This window comes from Amphiprion ocellaris, chromosome 8, assembly GCF_022539595.1.
Source record: "Amphiprion ocellaris isolate individual 3 ecotype Okinawa chromosome 8, ASM2253959v1, whole genome shotgun sequence".
Lineage (NCBI taxonomy): Eukaryota > Metazoa > Chordata > Actinopteri > Pomacentridae > Amphiprion > Amphiprion ocellaris.
This window is the reverse complement of record NC_072773.1, coordinates 6418306-6433529: the sequence shown is the minus strand read 5'-3', so window position 1 is coordinate 6433529 and position 15224 is coordinate 6418306. Positions and strand designations below refer to the sequence as shown.

General features: G+C 37.6%; 1 protein-coding gene across 4 annotated transcripts in view; it reads left to right on the top strand.

Moving 5' to 3' along the window:
* The window catches only part of soga1 (suppressor of glucose, autophagy associated 1), a 160833-nt gene that overhangs the window by 137141 nt on the left and 8468 nt on the right, over window positions 1–15224 (top strand). For 2 of the 4 annotated variants that reach the window (XM_055012698.1, XM_055012697.1), the window contains exons 16-22: window positions 5618–5782; window positions 6129–6242; window positions 10970–11034; window positions 12635–12776; window positions 12871–13473; window positions 13972–14239; window positions 14334–14549. In XM_055012698.1, coding sequence (XP_054868673.1) covers window positions 5618–5782; window positions 6129–6242; window positions 10970–11034; window positions 12635–12776; window positions 12871–13473; window positions 13972–14239; window positions 14334–14549 — 1573 coding nt within the window. The remainder of the gene's footprint in view (window positions 1–5617; window positions 5783–6128; window positions 6243–10969; window positions 11035–12634; window positions 12777–12870; window positions 13474–13971; window positions 14240–14333; window positions 14550–15224) is intronic. The other 2 variants (XM_055012699.1, XM_023270756.3) reach the window with 2 other exon arrangements.

The following is a 15224-nucleotide window of genomic DNA, read 5'->3' as shown; positions in this document are numbered from 1 at the left end:
TGTGTGTGTGTGTGTGTGTGTGTGTGCGTGTCTGGTGTTGCACTCCTCCAGCTGTTGCTCCGATGAACCGGTCAACTCAATTTCAAACTGCGTCCCACTCGTCAAACAGCTGGACAGGAAGTTATCTTTGCCGTTCAGCCTAATAAACAAACATCGTCAGTGAAGCAGGAGGGAGATCCAGAGGCCTGAAAGCAACGACGACGCTGCTGCTTTATTTTCTGTCTTCATCAGTCATCCATCGTGACTGCAGGACGTGTTACGAACACCTGCCACCTCCATCATAACAGACTGAGCAGCTGGAAGCTCTGATCTTTCATTCATCACGTCTGTTTGAACCACATCAGGATGATGACAGCTGATGCATTAAAGTGCAACTCAGCATTGTTCTCTTATGTGAAAGGCTAACTAGGTTATTTCTTTCATACAACTGACCAGATAATGAGTCCTATAATTCTTGAGAGCTCTATGGTTACAAATTGCTTCAAAACCTTTACAAAATAAAAAAGACTTCAAAAATCATTATAAGATGGCTCAGAATGCCTGAAATATGAAACATAATTTGTCCAAAATGACTGAAAAATGCATCAAAATGACTCAGAAATTGACCAGAATTTTTTTAGAATTTGTCCAAGCTGACTCAAAAATGGTCCAAAATTACACACAGATAGTCGAAAATTAGGCAGAATCTGTCTAAATGAACTAAAATGACTCAGAAATGGTCCAAAATGACTCGAAAATGCATCAAATGGCACAAAAGTTGACCACAGTTATTCATAATTCGTCCAAACAGACTCAGAAATGGTCAAAAATGACTCAAAAATTGTCCAAGGTTACTTATACTTTGTGTAAACTTACTCACAAATGGTCTAAAATGACTCAAAAATGGTCCAAAATTATTCTTAAATTGTCCAAAATGACAGAAAAATCCATGAAAATGGCTCAAAAATGGTTCAGAATGACACAAAGGTGGTCTGAAATTACACATAATCTGTCTAAACATTGTCCAAAAATGACTCAGGAATGGTCCAAAATGACTAAAAAATGCATCAAATGACCCAAAAGTTGACCACAATTACTCATAATTTGTCCAAACGTACTCAAAAATGATCTAAAATCACTCAAAAAGGCTCCAAGATTACTCACAAATGGTTGAAACTTCCTCATAATTTGTCTAAAACTTACTCATAAGTAGTCTAAAATTACTCAAAAATGGTTCAAAATTGTTCATAATTTGTCCAAAATGACTCAAGAATGGTCCAAAATGACACACAGATGGTCGAAAATTACACAGAATCTGTCTAAATTAGTTTTAAAATGGTCCAAAAATGACCCAGAAATGGTCCAAAGGGACTTGAAAATGCATCAAATGGCTCAAAAGTTGCCCAGAATTATTCAGAATTTGTATAAAATGGCTGAGAAATGCATGAAGATGACTCCAGAATGGTTCAGAATGCCTGGAAAATAATTCAGAACTACTCAAAAACTGACCAAAATTACTTAGAATCTGTCTAAACGACACAAAAATGGTCCAAAATGAATCATAAGTTGTCCAAAAATGACCAAAAAATGGTTCAGAGTGCTTGAAAAAATGGTTAAAAGTTACATAGTTCATTCAACATTACTGAAAACTGATTAAAATTGTCAAAATTATTCAGAATTTGGCCAAATTAACTCTCAAAAGGTCCAAAATTACTCAAATATATTGCATTTTGATACAACCAATTCCCCAATAAAGCTGGTCTTTATTTACATCTATTTCTCTGTTTGGTGTCAGACAAGTGAACAAGAACGAAACAGCGACTACAAGGCAGTCAGCTGTTTACATACTATATTTAAATCTGTGTCATCCCTATGTATTATATAATCTAGGCTGTTTTTATTTATAAACCTGGCTCATGTCTCGTCTCTCAGGAGTGTTGGTTTGCTGCTTGGCCTAGAATAACAGCTGGTAAAGATAACTTTCACAGAAAACATTGATTTTTTCTGTTATTAAAGCAGGAAAACTGCTGCTGGATAATAAAATGCTGCCCTAATTAGCACAACATACACCGTAGGCCTATGTTTTCCTTGTTATGATGATCATCTGGTGAAATATTGTAGGTTTTCCTGCAGAATGTGGAGGCAAGCCTCCTTCTTCATTATTTTATTTACTTTGTGTAAAGGACTGCCACCTCCATGCTTGATAGCAGATTTGGTGTTCTTGGGGCTAAAGGCCTCATACTCTCTCTTTCCGCTCTTTGTGGCCAAAGAAATTATTTTTTGTTTCATCTGATGATAGAACTTTCCTCCATGGTCCAAAAACAATTTCGAATTTCTTTAGTATGACTAGAAAAGATTCAGAATGCCTTATAAAAATTAATAATTCATCCAAAATCATAGAAAATTGGATAAAAATGACTCAAAAAATTATCCAAATTATTCAGAATTTGTCCAAACTGACTCCTAAATAGTTCAAAATGATTCCAAAAATTGTTCAGAATGCTTTAAAAATGGTTAAAAATCACATAATCTGTCCAAAATGACTAAGAATTGGTCCAAAAATAAATTATAATTTGTCCAGAATGACTAAAAATGATTCAGAATGCCTGAAAGGCTATATTTTATCCAAAATTACAGAAAATTTGAATGAAATGACACAAAAAATAACCAAATTTTTTCAAAATTAGTCCAATCTGAGTCCAAAATGGATAAAAATGACTCAAAAATGGTTCAGAATGCCTTTGAAATGATTCACAATCACAAAATCGGTCTAAAATCAGTTCAGAATACCTGGAAAATTTGTCCAAACTGACTCAAAAATGGTGTAAAATTACTGCATTACTTAAAAATTGGTCCAAAAGTACACACAGCTGCTTCAAAATTAATCTAACGTGAAATGGCCCAAAATGACTTAGAAATGCATCAAATGGCTCAAAAGTTTACCAGAATTATTCATGATTTGTCCAAACGGACTCAGAAATTGTCTAAAATGACTCAAAAATGATTTAAGATTACTCACTAATGGTCGAAATTTACTCATAATTTGTCATTTGTAATTTAATCATAAATGATCCAAAATTGTTCGGAATTTGTCCAAAATGACTGAAATATTCATGAAAATGACAAACATGATTCAAAATGACTGGAAAATAATTTAAAATTACTCCTAATTTGTCTAAACGGACTCAAAAATGGTCTAAAATTACAAACAGATGGTCCGAAATTATTCAGAATCTGTGTAAACAAACAAAAAATGGTCCAAAATGACTGAAAAATGTATCAAATGAATAAAAGTTGACCAGAATAATTCATGATATGTCAAAACGGACTAAAAATGGTCTAAAATTACTCAAAAATGGTCCAAGATAACTGATTGTTTCCATTAATACTTTCTTTAGTTGCTTCTCTATGGAAACTTGAAGAAAACAAGTGGAAAAAAAATATCGTGAATTTACAAATACTTCAATTTTCTGTCATTTTTACAAGGATTTTTCCTCTTAAAGCAGCAGTGGGGTGTTGACAGGGTTATTGTTGTATAACTGAATTAATAAATGTACAGCTGGCTTTTGTTTTGATGTTTTAGTCAAATAAATAGATGTAATTAACCCTCTTAATCGTGAGCATGGAGTCGTGAGCGAGGCGACTCTGATCCACCAGTAAATGCCAGTCATCCAGGAAAACTGCCTCAGCACTGAACCTCGTTAAGACGCGGAGCTTGTTAGGCCGCGTCCATCATTAATGACTAAATATGCGTTGCCGTTGGAGACGGGAGCCTGACTGTGTTATGCTGTGATTGGCCGCCCGACATTTCCATTAGCGCCATATTTGGACGGTAGTCTGGAAGAGGATTGATGGGTCTGGGATGTGCAGCTGCTTTCGCCTGTTTGTCAAACCGATGGACCCGCCGGTGTTTCGCCTCAGAGGAAAAACAGAAAAAAGGCAGAACTGCTCATAAAAATTTCAAGCGATCCCACCTACGGGTTCGGTGACAGCAGGCCAAATTCATGGAGAGTGAAAAATGGGGTGAGAGAGCTCAAAATAGAGGGTGAGGAAGCAGGGAAAAAAAGGGTGATGAAGGGTTATAAGCCTGAAAGCAGAGAGGAGGAACAACTGGGAGGATTTAGGAGAGGAAATACAGAAACTGGAAGTAAAGGAGAGCTGGGACTTCCCTTTACAAAGATCTCAAATGAGTCATAGCTGGATTCAGGAGAAATACTAATAACAGTGTGTTTGTTCAACTCTGCAGCTGTTGGTGTGGAAATAAACTAAATACCAAAGAACAATCTAGGTTGTTTGTTTCTTCCAAAATAAGACTGCTATAGGTTTTGTGAGCCCCATGTTTACAAATTGACACAAAACCTTCACCTTGTTCAGAAATGATTTAAAGTGGTTCGCAATGCCTTAAAAATGGTTCAATATCAAATAAGCGGTCAAAATTTACTTAAAAATTGATCAAAATTAATCAAAAATGGTACAAAATGACTCAAAATGGTTCAAAATGTCTCAAGAATTGATCAATATGACTCAAAAATTGTTCAGGATTGCTCACAAATGGTCCAAAATTACTTAGAATTGGTCCAAAATGACTCAGAAATTGTCCAGGATTACTCAAAAATGGCTCAAATGCACATTATTTGTCCAAAATGACTGAAGAATTGATCAGTACAACTCAAAATTGCTCCTAAATTGTAAAATATGACTCACAAATGATCCAGACTGACTCAAAAATGGTCAAAATTTATATTTCTTCCAGAATGACTAAAAATGATCCAGAATGTCTGAAAAAAAATTATTTTTGACTGAAATTTTGATTTGAAATTTGATTGGAATTACTAAAAATAGCACAAATTAATTATTCATGATTCGTCCAAACTGACCCCTAAATAGTTAGAAATGACTCAAAAAATGGTTCAGAATGCCTTAAAAACGGTTCAAAATCACATAATCGGTCCAAAATCAATAAAAAATTAATTTACATAACTCAAAAATTGTCCAAGATTACTCAAAAACAGTTCAAAATGGCATAATCTATCCAAAATGACGGAAGAATTGATCAATATGACTCAAAAATGACCAAAATTACTCCAAATCTGTCCAAACGGACTCAAAAATTGTCTGAAAGTAACTTATAATTTGTCCAGAATGACTAAAGATTATTCAGAATGCCTGAAAAACTGTGCAAAAATTCATAATTCATCCAAAATGACTGAAAATGTTATTAAAATGACTCAAAAAATTACCAAAGTTGTTTATACTTTGTCCAAACTGAGTCCAAAATAGTTCAAAATTATTTAGAATGCCTTAAAAAAACATATAATCAATCCAAATAAATCAGAAATTGACCAAAATTACTCCTAATTTATCCAAAGCTGACTCAAAAATAGTCCAAATCCTGGCTAAAATGACAAAGTATAATATATAATCCCAAAGAGCAACACTAAAATATTTCCGTCATTAACCTCATTTTACTCAAAAGAGAAAAATGGAGTCAAACTGTGGAGTTTTCTCATAAAATATTGTTCATTTTTACGCTGCCTTTTCAAACTGTATTAATTTATCCAACATTATCCAACAATATTGAGACAATTACAATTTGAACTTTAAATTTGCTATGATCTCTTCGTCTTTCTCCTTCCAGCTCGAGACCAAAGCAGGAAAAGCAGCAGCTTCTCTGTCCTGCACTGATGCGCTGGACCCTCCGGACCTGAAGGTGGCGCTGAAGAGGGAACGTGAGGAACATCAGCACCTCCTGGCCGAGTCCTACGCTGCCGTGATGGACCTGACCAAGCAGGTAGATGTGGAGGTATTAAGCAACAAGGACAACCAGCAGAAAGAGACACAAACGATCACAAAGAACAGACATAAAGACCCAAAATAACCATAAAGAGACATAAAACAACAGCAAAAATGATCACGAAACACAAAATGACTGTAAATTCATCTTTAATCCTGTAAATAGATTTCCAAAATTAGGGTCAACTAGTAACAATCAACAGAAAACTAGATGTAAAACAGCTGGTTTAAGCTCTTAGATACAGATTTTTTAACTTGTGATTGAGAAACATGTCCAGTTTAAAATGCTAAAAGCATGAAACTGTTTTATTGTGTGTTTCACATTTGAATGTTGTCGTCTTCTGTGCTCCGATCAGCTTCAGATCGGGGAGAGAAACTGGGGCAGAGAGAAGCTGGAGCTGCTGGAGAGGTTCAGCCAGGAAAGAGCTCAGTGGGAGCAGAGACTGAGGGAGGCCACAGCTCAGCCGAAGGTAGGACACACTGGAAATGTCACATTATTATGGGATGGAGGAAGATGAGGGTGTGTGTCTGAGATAAGGAGGACATGAAAGTATACTGAGTCATTCAGTCAAATGTGTGTGTGTGTGTGTGAGTGTGTTTGCTCTGTTTTTAACCATCTGGACCCTAAAAGTGGTTGGAAAGGCGTGTTTTCTTTTAAAAAATCACCAAAATTACACCTTTTACCATTTATTTAACAAAACATTCTAAATTTCTCAGCATAACCGTGAAGTCATGATTGACACAGCTGTGACCAATAGTCTTGTGACAAAAATTCAAGAATTTTTAGGTGCACTGGGCTGAACTGAAGACTGTTTACGTATAGCCAATAGGACACAAGTATTTGAACCCCCAACCAACCAGCAGGTTTTAGAGGTGTGTTTTATTTTTAAAATTTGCTAAAATTACACCAATTATCAGAGAAAGTAACCGTAAAAATAGGAAAATTCCTTGGATTTTCAACTTTCCAACAGTCCTTGAACTACTCATCTGTGACTTGCAGTTCAGTCGGGAAAATTATCCAAATTTAAATTTGAAAATTGTGATAGTTTATTGAAATCACTTTATTCTGCATGCGTTATCTGAAAATGTGCCAAAAATAAATTGTTTGCATAAACTAAATTCAGTTTTTAAAAAAATTCTAAATTTCTCGACACAACTGTTAGTCATGACTGACTTGGCTGTGACTAACAGTCATGTGACAAAAAAATCTAGGATTTTCTGGTGAACTGGATTGAACTGCAGACTGTGTTTACACAGAGCAGATAGGATACATGCATCTAAACCTCCAAACCCACCAACAGGTTTGAAAGGCATGTTTTATATTATAAATTGCCAAAATTACACCATTTGTCAGAGTGAGACACTGTAAAAATAGGAAAATTGCTTGGATTTTCAACTTTGCAACAGTTCTTGAACTACTCATCTGTGACATGCAGTTCAGTTGGGAAAATTATCCAAATCTAAGCTTGAATATTGTGAAAGTTCATTCAAGTCACTTCATTCTGCATGCCTTATTTAAAACACTGACAAAAGTAAATTGCTTACTGGATTCTATAAAAAAACTAAAAATTGTACACTCCTCGGTGCATCTGTGAATAATGCTGCAAGGAACAGTCGTGACAAAACTTCTAGGACTTTCAGGTGAACTGGGCTGAACTGCAGGCTGTGTTTACACAAAGCAGATAGAATACAAGCATCTGAACCCCCAAACCTACTAGAAGATTTGAAAAAAATGTTTCCTTTTAAAACTTATCAAAATTACACCCTTTGTTTGATCCAGAAACTGTAAAAACACAACGAAGTGATGGATTTTCCAGCAGTCCTTGAATTACTCATCTGTGACAGAGGAAAATTTACCAAATCTAAGTTTGACAAATCAAAATATTTTGTCACAGTCACTTTATTCTGTGTGCTTGGATTAAAAAGTTACCAAAAATATAAAGTTTGGATTAAGCCGATTCTCAAAAAAAGAAAAAATTCTACAGTCCTCGATGCAAATATAAAGCTATGAGTGAGTCAGCTGCAACCAGTAGTGAAATAGTAAAAATTCAGGGATTTTTAGCTAAATTGGTCTGAACTACATGCTGTGTTTACACAGAGCCAATTGAAGACAAGTACAAAAAAAATCATTTAAATGTAACTAATAAAATGTCTACAATATATTGAGGCAACCTTTTTTCCAGTATTGGTAGTGTAAGTAAGCGGGAGGGAAAACTGCAATTTTTGTACATCTGTGACATGTTGTTCTGTCATGTTTCAGTGAAACTACTTTATTCTACATGTGGCATTTAATAATCCACCATAAATAAATAATTTGATCTGACCAGATTCTATAAAAATCTAAAATTCTGGACTCCTTCTCCTCCTCAATCATGAATACATGAGTGACTCAACTGCGACTAACAGTCATATTAAAAAAGTCACTTTTCCACTGAATTGACCTGAACTGCAGGCTGTGTTTACACACAGCAGAGAGGAGACAAGTCTGGAAACACATTACAAATGTCAATCGTAAAATATGTGTAGTATGTATTTTCTCCAGTATTAGTAAATTTGGAGGAAAGTAGAAATATGCTGTATTTATTTCAGGTTTATCGAGGTTTTTGCAAATTTTGCTAGATAAATAATCAAGGAAATTCAACTTTTGTCTTTTTTTCATGATTTTTTGGTGTCACAGCTTTCTCATAATGCACAGAAGACATGTTTGATTTCTCCCATCTGCTAGTCGTGGTTGTTCTGTCTCCATAGAGCTGCAGGACTTTATATTGCGGTGAAAAATGAGCCCACAGTGAGTAAAAACGCCCACTGGTGGTTAACATAGTCTGAACACAGCAACTTCTTTCCAATTCTCAAAACTTCACTCAAGTCCTTCACTTAATGGATGGTTGTTGATGTGCAAAACAGCAACTCTTTGATTCTGCTCAGGTCATTTACTGCTGTGGTGAGACGCTGCTTTAATCTCAGGACAGTTATGTTGATGCTGACAGGAACCACGCAGCTGTTAATGCTATGATGTGAGGAAGGAGAACCCTCGCTGGTGTTATTATTACCTCACTGTAGTCGAAGCTGAGCTGGTCTGGAAAACATGGTCAGTCCTGTCTGCTGATTCCACTCCAGCAGAGCTGCTGTAACGCTGCTGCAACACGTCAGCGAGGGTGAAGTTAAAGGTCTCCGTTGGCTTGCTTTGTTTGAGGTTGTCAGTCTGAGGGTGTGTTGTGCTTCCTTGCTCACACTTTCTCCTTTTCAATCATTCCTTTCCTCTTTCTTTTCGTGTGTTGTCTCCCTCCTCTACGATGAGTTATCCCGTCTGAATCCTTTTAGAAACTGTCTGAACCTTAAGCAGGGTGGGGTTTTTTCACTTCTGTAACATTTGAACTCACTGTAGGCGCATTTTTCACTGCAGTTTACAGTCCTGCACCTCTGTGGAAACAGAACAACCGTGACTAGAAGTTGTTAGAACTCAGAAATTTCTTACAGTACCATGAATCCTGAAAAACAAATTCAATTAATGTTAATTTTTTTATTATTTATATTATAAAATTTGAAGAAATGTGGAATCACGTGTACAACATTTTTCCAAGTACACACGATTCTTATGTACACTTAATAAAAACTAAACACTATTTACATTTTTTATTTCTTTCCAGATTAGTCTCCTATCTTCAAGGTCTAAACATGACCTGCAGTTCAGCCAAAAGTTCTTGATTTTTTGTCACATCACTATTAGCTGCAGCTGAGTTATTACTGGCTTCATGGTTGCAACAGAAAGTGCAGAATGTTTTTTACTTTTGCAGAATCTAGTTATTGTGAATTGTCTATTTGTGGTACATTTTTAACTGAGTTATGCAGAATAAAGTAAATTTGGATGACATCACCATTTTCAGCTTAGTTTGGTTACGTTTTTCAATGGTTTTTCATTGAATTTGAAAATGCGAACAAAAAATGCAAATTTGATGATTCTTTCTGTATTTCAATGAGACAAAATGTAATGTAAAATAACATAATCACCATTTTAAAGTTACATTTCCCCAACTGAATAGCACATCATAGACGATTAAGTAGTTTCCGGGATTTTCTGGAGGTCTGAAAAATTCCTAAACGACGCAGATTTGCAGTGAAAGAGTTGAAATGATGGACCTACATGTTTAAGACAACCAAACCAGAAATCCAGGATTCACCAGTTCTCCGCTGTGTAGATTCAATGGAAATCATCATATCCTCCTGCAGCTGTTACAGTCACAAAATCCAACAATTCTGTCCGTTTTTACGGTTTCTGGCTCAGATCAATTGTGTAATTTAGGCAATTTTTTAAAAAAAAATAAACTGCATGTTTTGGGGTTTTAAACTCTTAACTTGGTGCAAGAAATATGTCTTCATGTTTTCCAATTCACTCTGTGTTTGTCTGAGTCTGTGTTCTGCTCCATCAGCCACAAATCTCATGTATGTTTCACAACACTCATGTAATGCAGTTAAACCACTCAGTGTTCTGACATTTGACTACAGTGCCCCCTACAGGCCAGTTAGTGTAACGTTAGCAGCCTGTTATATCAGAGTTGGAGCTAACAAGTCACATTTTTTCCTTCTAATACATTGTATGTGTCCTTTAAGAAAAAAAGCTATATTGTGTCAATACATTGTGAACATCCAGCTTGGAGTCTGGTCTGCAGAGGTGCAGGTGAAAGTGAAAATCTATCAGTGCATCAGTACAACTGAGCACATTATCTGCAGATGTCCTTTTCCCTCTCATTCTGCCTCTTTCCTCTGAGGGGAAATGAGTGTGAGATCAGTGTGAAACTCACTGACTCAGCAGCCACCATCTGTGTGTGTGTTTGTGTGTGTGTGTGTGTGTGTGTGTGTGTGTGTGTGTGTGTGTGTGTGTGTGTGTGTGTGTGTGTGTGTGTGTGTGTGTGTGTGTGTGTGTGTGTGTGTGTGTGTGTGTGTGTGTGTGTGTGTGTGTGTGTGTCTTTGCATGCACACAAACGCCACCAGAAACTCAACACTTCCTCAATCAAACCCGCTGCAGAGGAAGACTGTGACACAGAGAGGAATGTGTGGATGTCTTCTAGGATGTGACAAAAAAAAGTCAAGGCTTGCTGCATGTGCAATATGTGCAGATGATGCAGGTCGTTTACATGCTAATAAGCTGTAAAAATCCACTCATTTCCTTTTTCACTCACGCTCTTCTCTGTCCTCGCAGTCGAAGCCGTCGGGCGGCGAATCCTCTGCAGATGCTGGAATCACTAATGGAACAGCATCGCCAAGGTAACGCTTAAAAACACTGTTATTCACATTAGATTTAATAGTAGAGAAAACAGATTCAACTTAAAGGAACTCTTTGCACATCTATTTCATGAAGCAGGCATGCAGGAAAGAAAAATTCATTCAGATTCCTGCATATTGTCTAACTTGCATGATTCATTTATGAGTGTGACATTTCATTTGTAGACCTTCATCAGGCAAATAGTTTGATAAGATAAGTTGAGATACGTAGTCCTTTATTTCTGCCCACGCCAGGGGAAATTCACAGTGTTGCAGCAGCTTATGTAGCAATAAACATAGTAGCAGTAATAAAATAATAATAAAATAGTAGTAATACAATAAATATAGCCCACATACCATAACAGGAGGTATAAAGAACCAAAAACATTCCCCCAAATGGCAGTTTCCAGTTATAACAGAAAATCTGAATCGTAAAATTTACAAAAAATAAAAGTAGGATCAGTAAAATCCTGTTATAAGAACACTTAAAGCCTGATGCAGTCTCAGAAAGTTCAAAACTTACAGGTTGCGATGAGATAAAATAAAACTATGAATCCAGAAGGAAATTGTACACAAAAGGTCTCAGTTTTTAGCTAGATATAAGAAATGCAGTGCCTAAAAAATAGAAAAGCAGTATGTAGATGAACCTGCAGTTAAAAAAATCCTAAAAACACACAATTGTGGTTGATATCATTACACATAGATAGATGGATTAAGGACATGAATGTACAAAAGAACATGCAAATCGTGCTGGTCAAAGAAATAACGTGCAAAAGTTTTGGTATTTAAGATTGAAGTTCAAAATTGCTGGTATTTACAGTAAAAAAAAAAAAGTATTAAAAAATCTAAGTTTGGTGTAAACATAGAAAAAATAATAAAAATAAGACCCTCCTCAGTCCAATATGTAGAAAAAAATTATATTTTGTTGGAAGTTTTTAGAAAATATAAATAAATATACACTCACTGGCCACTTTATTAAGTACGTCTGTGAAGTTTAGTGTAATCGAACGCAGCATCTCTGTCATAAATTCTGTTTTTTCAAAGCTTTTTCATGTTGAGCGTTTATTGATATCAAAAATACAATTTATTTTCCTAATTTCGTGCCTCCTTTGAGTACATTTAATGCAATGCAGCCACTACCCATCAAGAATTAACCAAAAGTAGAATCCTCATCTTTTTGACAATATAGAAGCTTTGTAAACATAGGATTTAATGCAGAGCTCTTATATTGCATGGTATTAGAGTTCACAGGCAAACATGATAAAGTATACATTCAATATCTGAGTTTCCAGAACTCAAAAGTGACTGTAAATCAGAATCACAAAGGTTTTCTTGCCAAACAGGTTTTCACATGCAAGGAATTGACTTGGTGTTTTAATACATAAAATAGTTATGTAGATTAAAAAAGCATTGTCAGTCTGTAGACAGGAAGTGTTACAAGACAAATAAGAAGCAAGTGTAATAAAAATAGTAATAAAAATACTTTCAGCATGCAGGACTGTGCAAATTAATCATAAATTAAAGTGCAAAGTCACATTTCATGTAATGTAAATGTGTTATCTTGACTGCAGAGAATAACTTCTTCTTTCTTATTCGTGAAAAGGATCAAGTCCACACTGGAAGGTCCAGAGGTCAATGGAGCAGCCAATCAGGAGGAGAAGACCCAGTTTGCTGTCCCGCCTCTTTTTATCCGCCCAGAGCCGGGTCACATCACGAGGAAGAACTGGACCGACCTGACCGATGAGGTGGATCATTTTTACAATTAGTGGTTTAAAATGTGTTTGCAAATGACTTGACCTTTTGGAAAACGCTTTGTTTTGCTGTTGTTTCTTGTTCCAGACTCCAGAGATCACAGACACTTGTAAGACCTGGGACGGTCCCAGCGGTTCCTGCAGCAGCTCGGCAGACTCTCACCTCAATCTGGAGTCCGTGCAGCGAAGCTTCACTGCTCCGGACCGAACCGGCATCCGGATCTACTACAGCCCTCCTGCTGTGCGACGAATGGAACACCGGAGGAGGAACCAGGAGGCCAAAGAGTCGCAGCACACCCAGAACGGCAGCTCCTCCCTGGGACTGAACGGTTCCAGCGCAGGCGTTGCTTCGGTGGGATCTCTGGATGTTCAGCACCAACAGCTTTCGTCCTGCTTCTCTTCTTCCTACGAACAGTGGCTGAGCTCTTTGTCCAAGCAGCACCGGGAGCTTCTGGAGAGCAGGACCGGCTGCGTGGCCACTTCCATGCCGAGCATCATCAACAACGGTGTCGGCGGCTCGGCCGGCAGCCTGGTTGATGGGATGTCGTCCTCGTCCGCCTTCCACAGCCTGGAGATCGGCGAGATTTCAGCCAATCTTAGTGACGACATGAAGGAGATGACCAACTGTGTCCGCCAGGCCATTCGCTCTTCATCCCTGGAGAGGAAGTCCAGCAAGGAACCTGGGAGTCAAGTAATTCAAGTTTCTCTTATGATTCTACGACCGATTAAGTCATTTTTGAGTAGTTTTGAATCCTAAAAGGCTTAAACTTAATCAAGTCGGTTCAAGAATTTTCAGAAAAAATCCTTAAAGAAGCTGATTTGCACCGAAAACAGGGTAAAATGTTGTGACTACGCCGCTTGTTTGAAAGTCTTCATTAATTCCACAGTGGGGAAATTTGTAATGTTGCAGCAGCAAAACGCACAAAATATTCATAATTCACAGCTTTGAATGTGTTAATGTTGCACCAAAATGATATATGACAGTAGTAGGAAAGAAGGACCTGCAGTATCTCTGATACATAAAAAACAGAAATGAAGGGGTCACTGATTCTCCATAGTGCAGATTTAACAGAAACCTTCATATTCTCCTTTAAATCTCTCCTGTGGCTCTTACAGTCACTCTTTATTCCATGTTATCCTTCTCTAAACACATTAAAACATTCTCCGTCACATTATTTTCTCCACCCAGGCGATCGGCGTCTCCACCAGATCCACTCAGACTGCAGCTCAGTATGTCAGCATCGGGCTTCAGACGGAAAACCTTCCCGGCAGCAGGGGGTCGGGGTTACACTCCAAATCCTGGTCGCCTCGCCCTTCATCTGCCACCACCTCCTCGCTGGCGTCGGCCCGAACACGGCAGATATCGACGTCACTGGATAAAGTCCACAGCCGCATCGAGAGGCCGTGCTGTTCGCCCAAGTATGGATCACCGAAACTACAGCGCAGAGTATCTTCTGGTAACTTACTTCTTCTCTGCATTTCTTTGTAGCCAAATGCGTGTTATTCCGACTCTATTAATCACATGACTTTGCACTACTGTTATGTTTTCAGGCTCCACCTCCAGACTGGATGGGAGTTCCTCCAGGGATCGCAGCCTGTGGAGCCTCCAGCAGAGACCCATGAGCGGAGGAGGGGGTTCGGCCTGGGCTCGATCCACCACCACCAGGGACAGTCCGGTCCTCAGCGGCCTCACCGACGGCCTGTCCAGCCTCTTCAGTGTGGTGGAGCACTCTGGAAGCACTGAGTCGCTGTGGAGGGGTGAAGCAGGTGAGATGCTGAGTGTTCGTTGGAGGTTTCGGTGCAAAAGTCTCAAATAAAAGTTGTTGGAGGATGAGCAGGTAGGAACCCAAACGCAAAGTCAATGCAGACAGGTTGATGTAAAAAAAACTTACTAAGCAAAAGATTGACAGGTGGAGAAACAAAAGCTGGCTGGTGCTAAGTCTATGTGACATATATCTAAAACTAATCTGAAGCACATGAAACTCAAAAAAATGGTTAGAGCTATCAAAAGAGGAGGGAAACAGACAAAGGAAGGAGGTAAGAGAAACACAATAAGAGACACACAAAGACATGGATTTATGTACACAGAGAACTGATTCACGAGATGAAGACAATCAAAAGAGGAGGGAAATGCACAAAGGGAGGAAGCAAGAGACACATGAGGAAAGGGATTTTTACAAAATAAAGCAGGACATAACTGAACAAAACTCAAGACCAGACAGAAAGTACATCTTTTTCATGTCATTAACAGATCTTTTTTCTCTCTTTGCACATGTTATAAGAAAGAGGTATCAATCCATCAATTTGTTTGAGAATGTATCAACTCTTTGAAATGTCTAAAACTATTTTAAATGAAAATCAAGACACACTCCAAAACAGAGCAGGCCTATTTACTCAAGTCTGAAATGAAAGTTGCCAGAAGATGATCAGATGTGAACATAA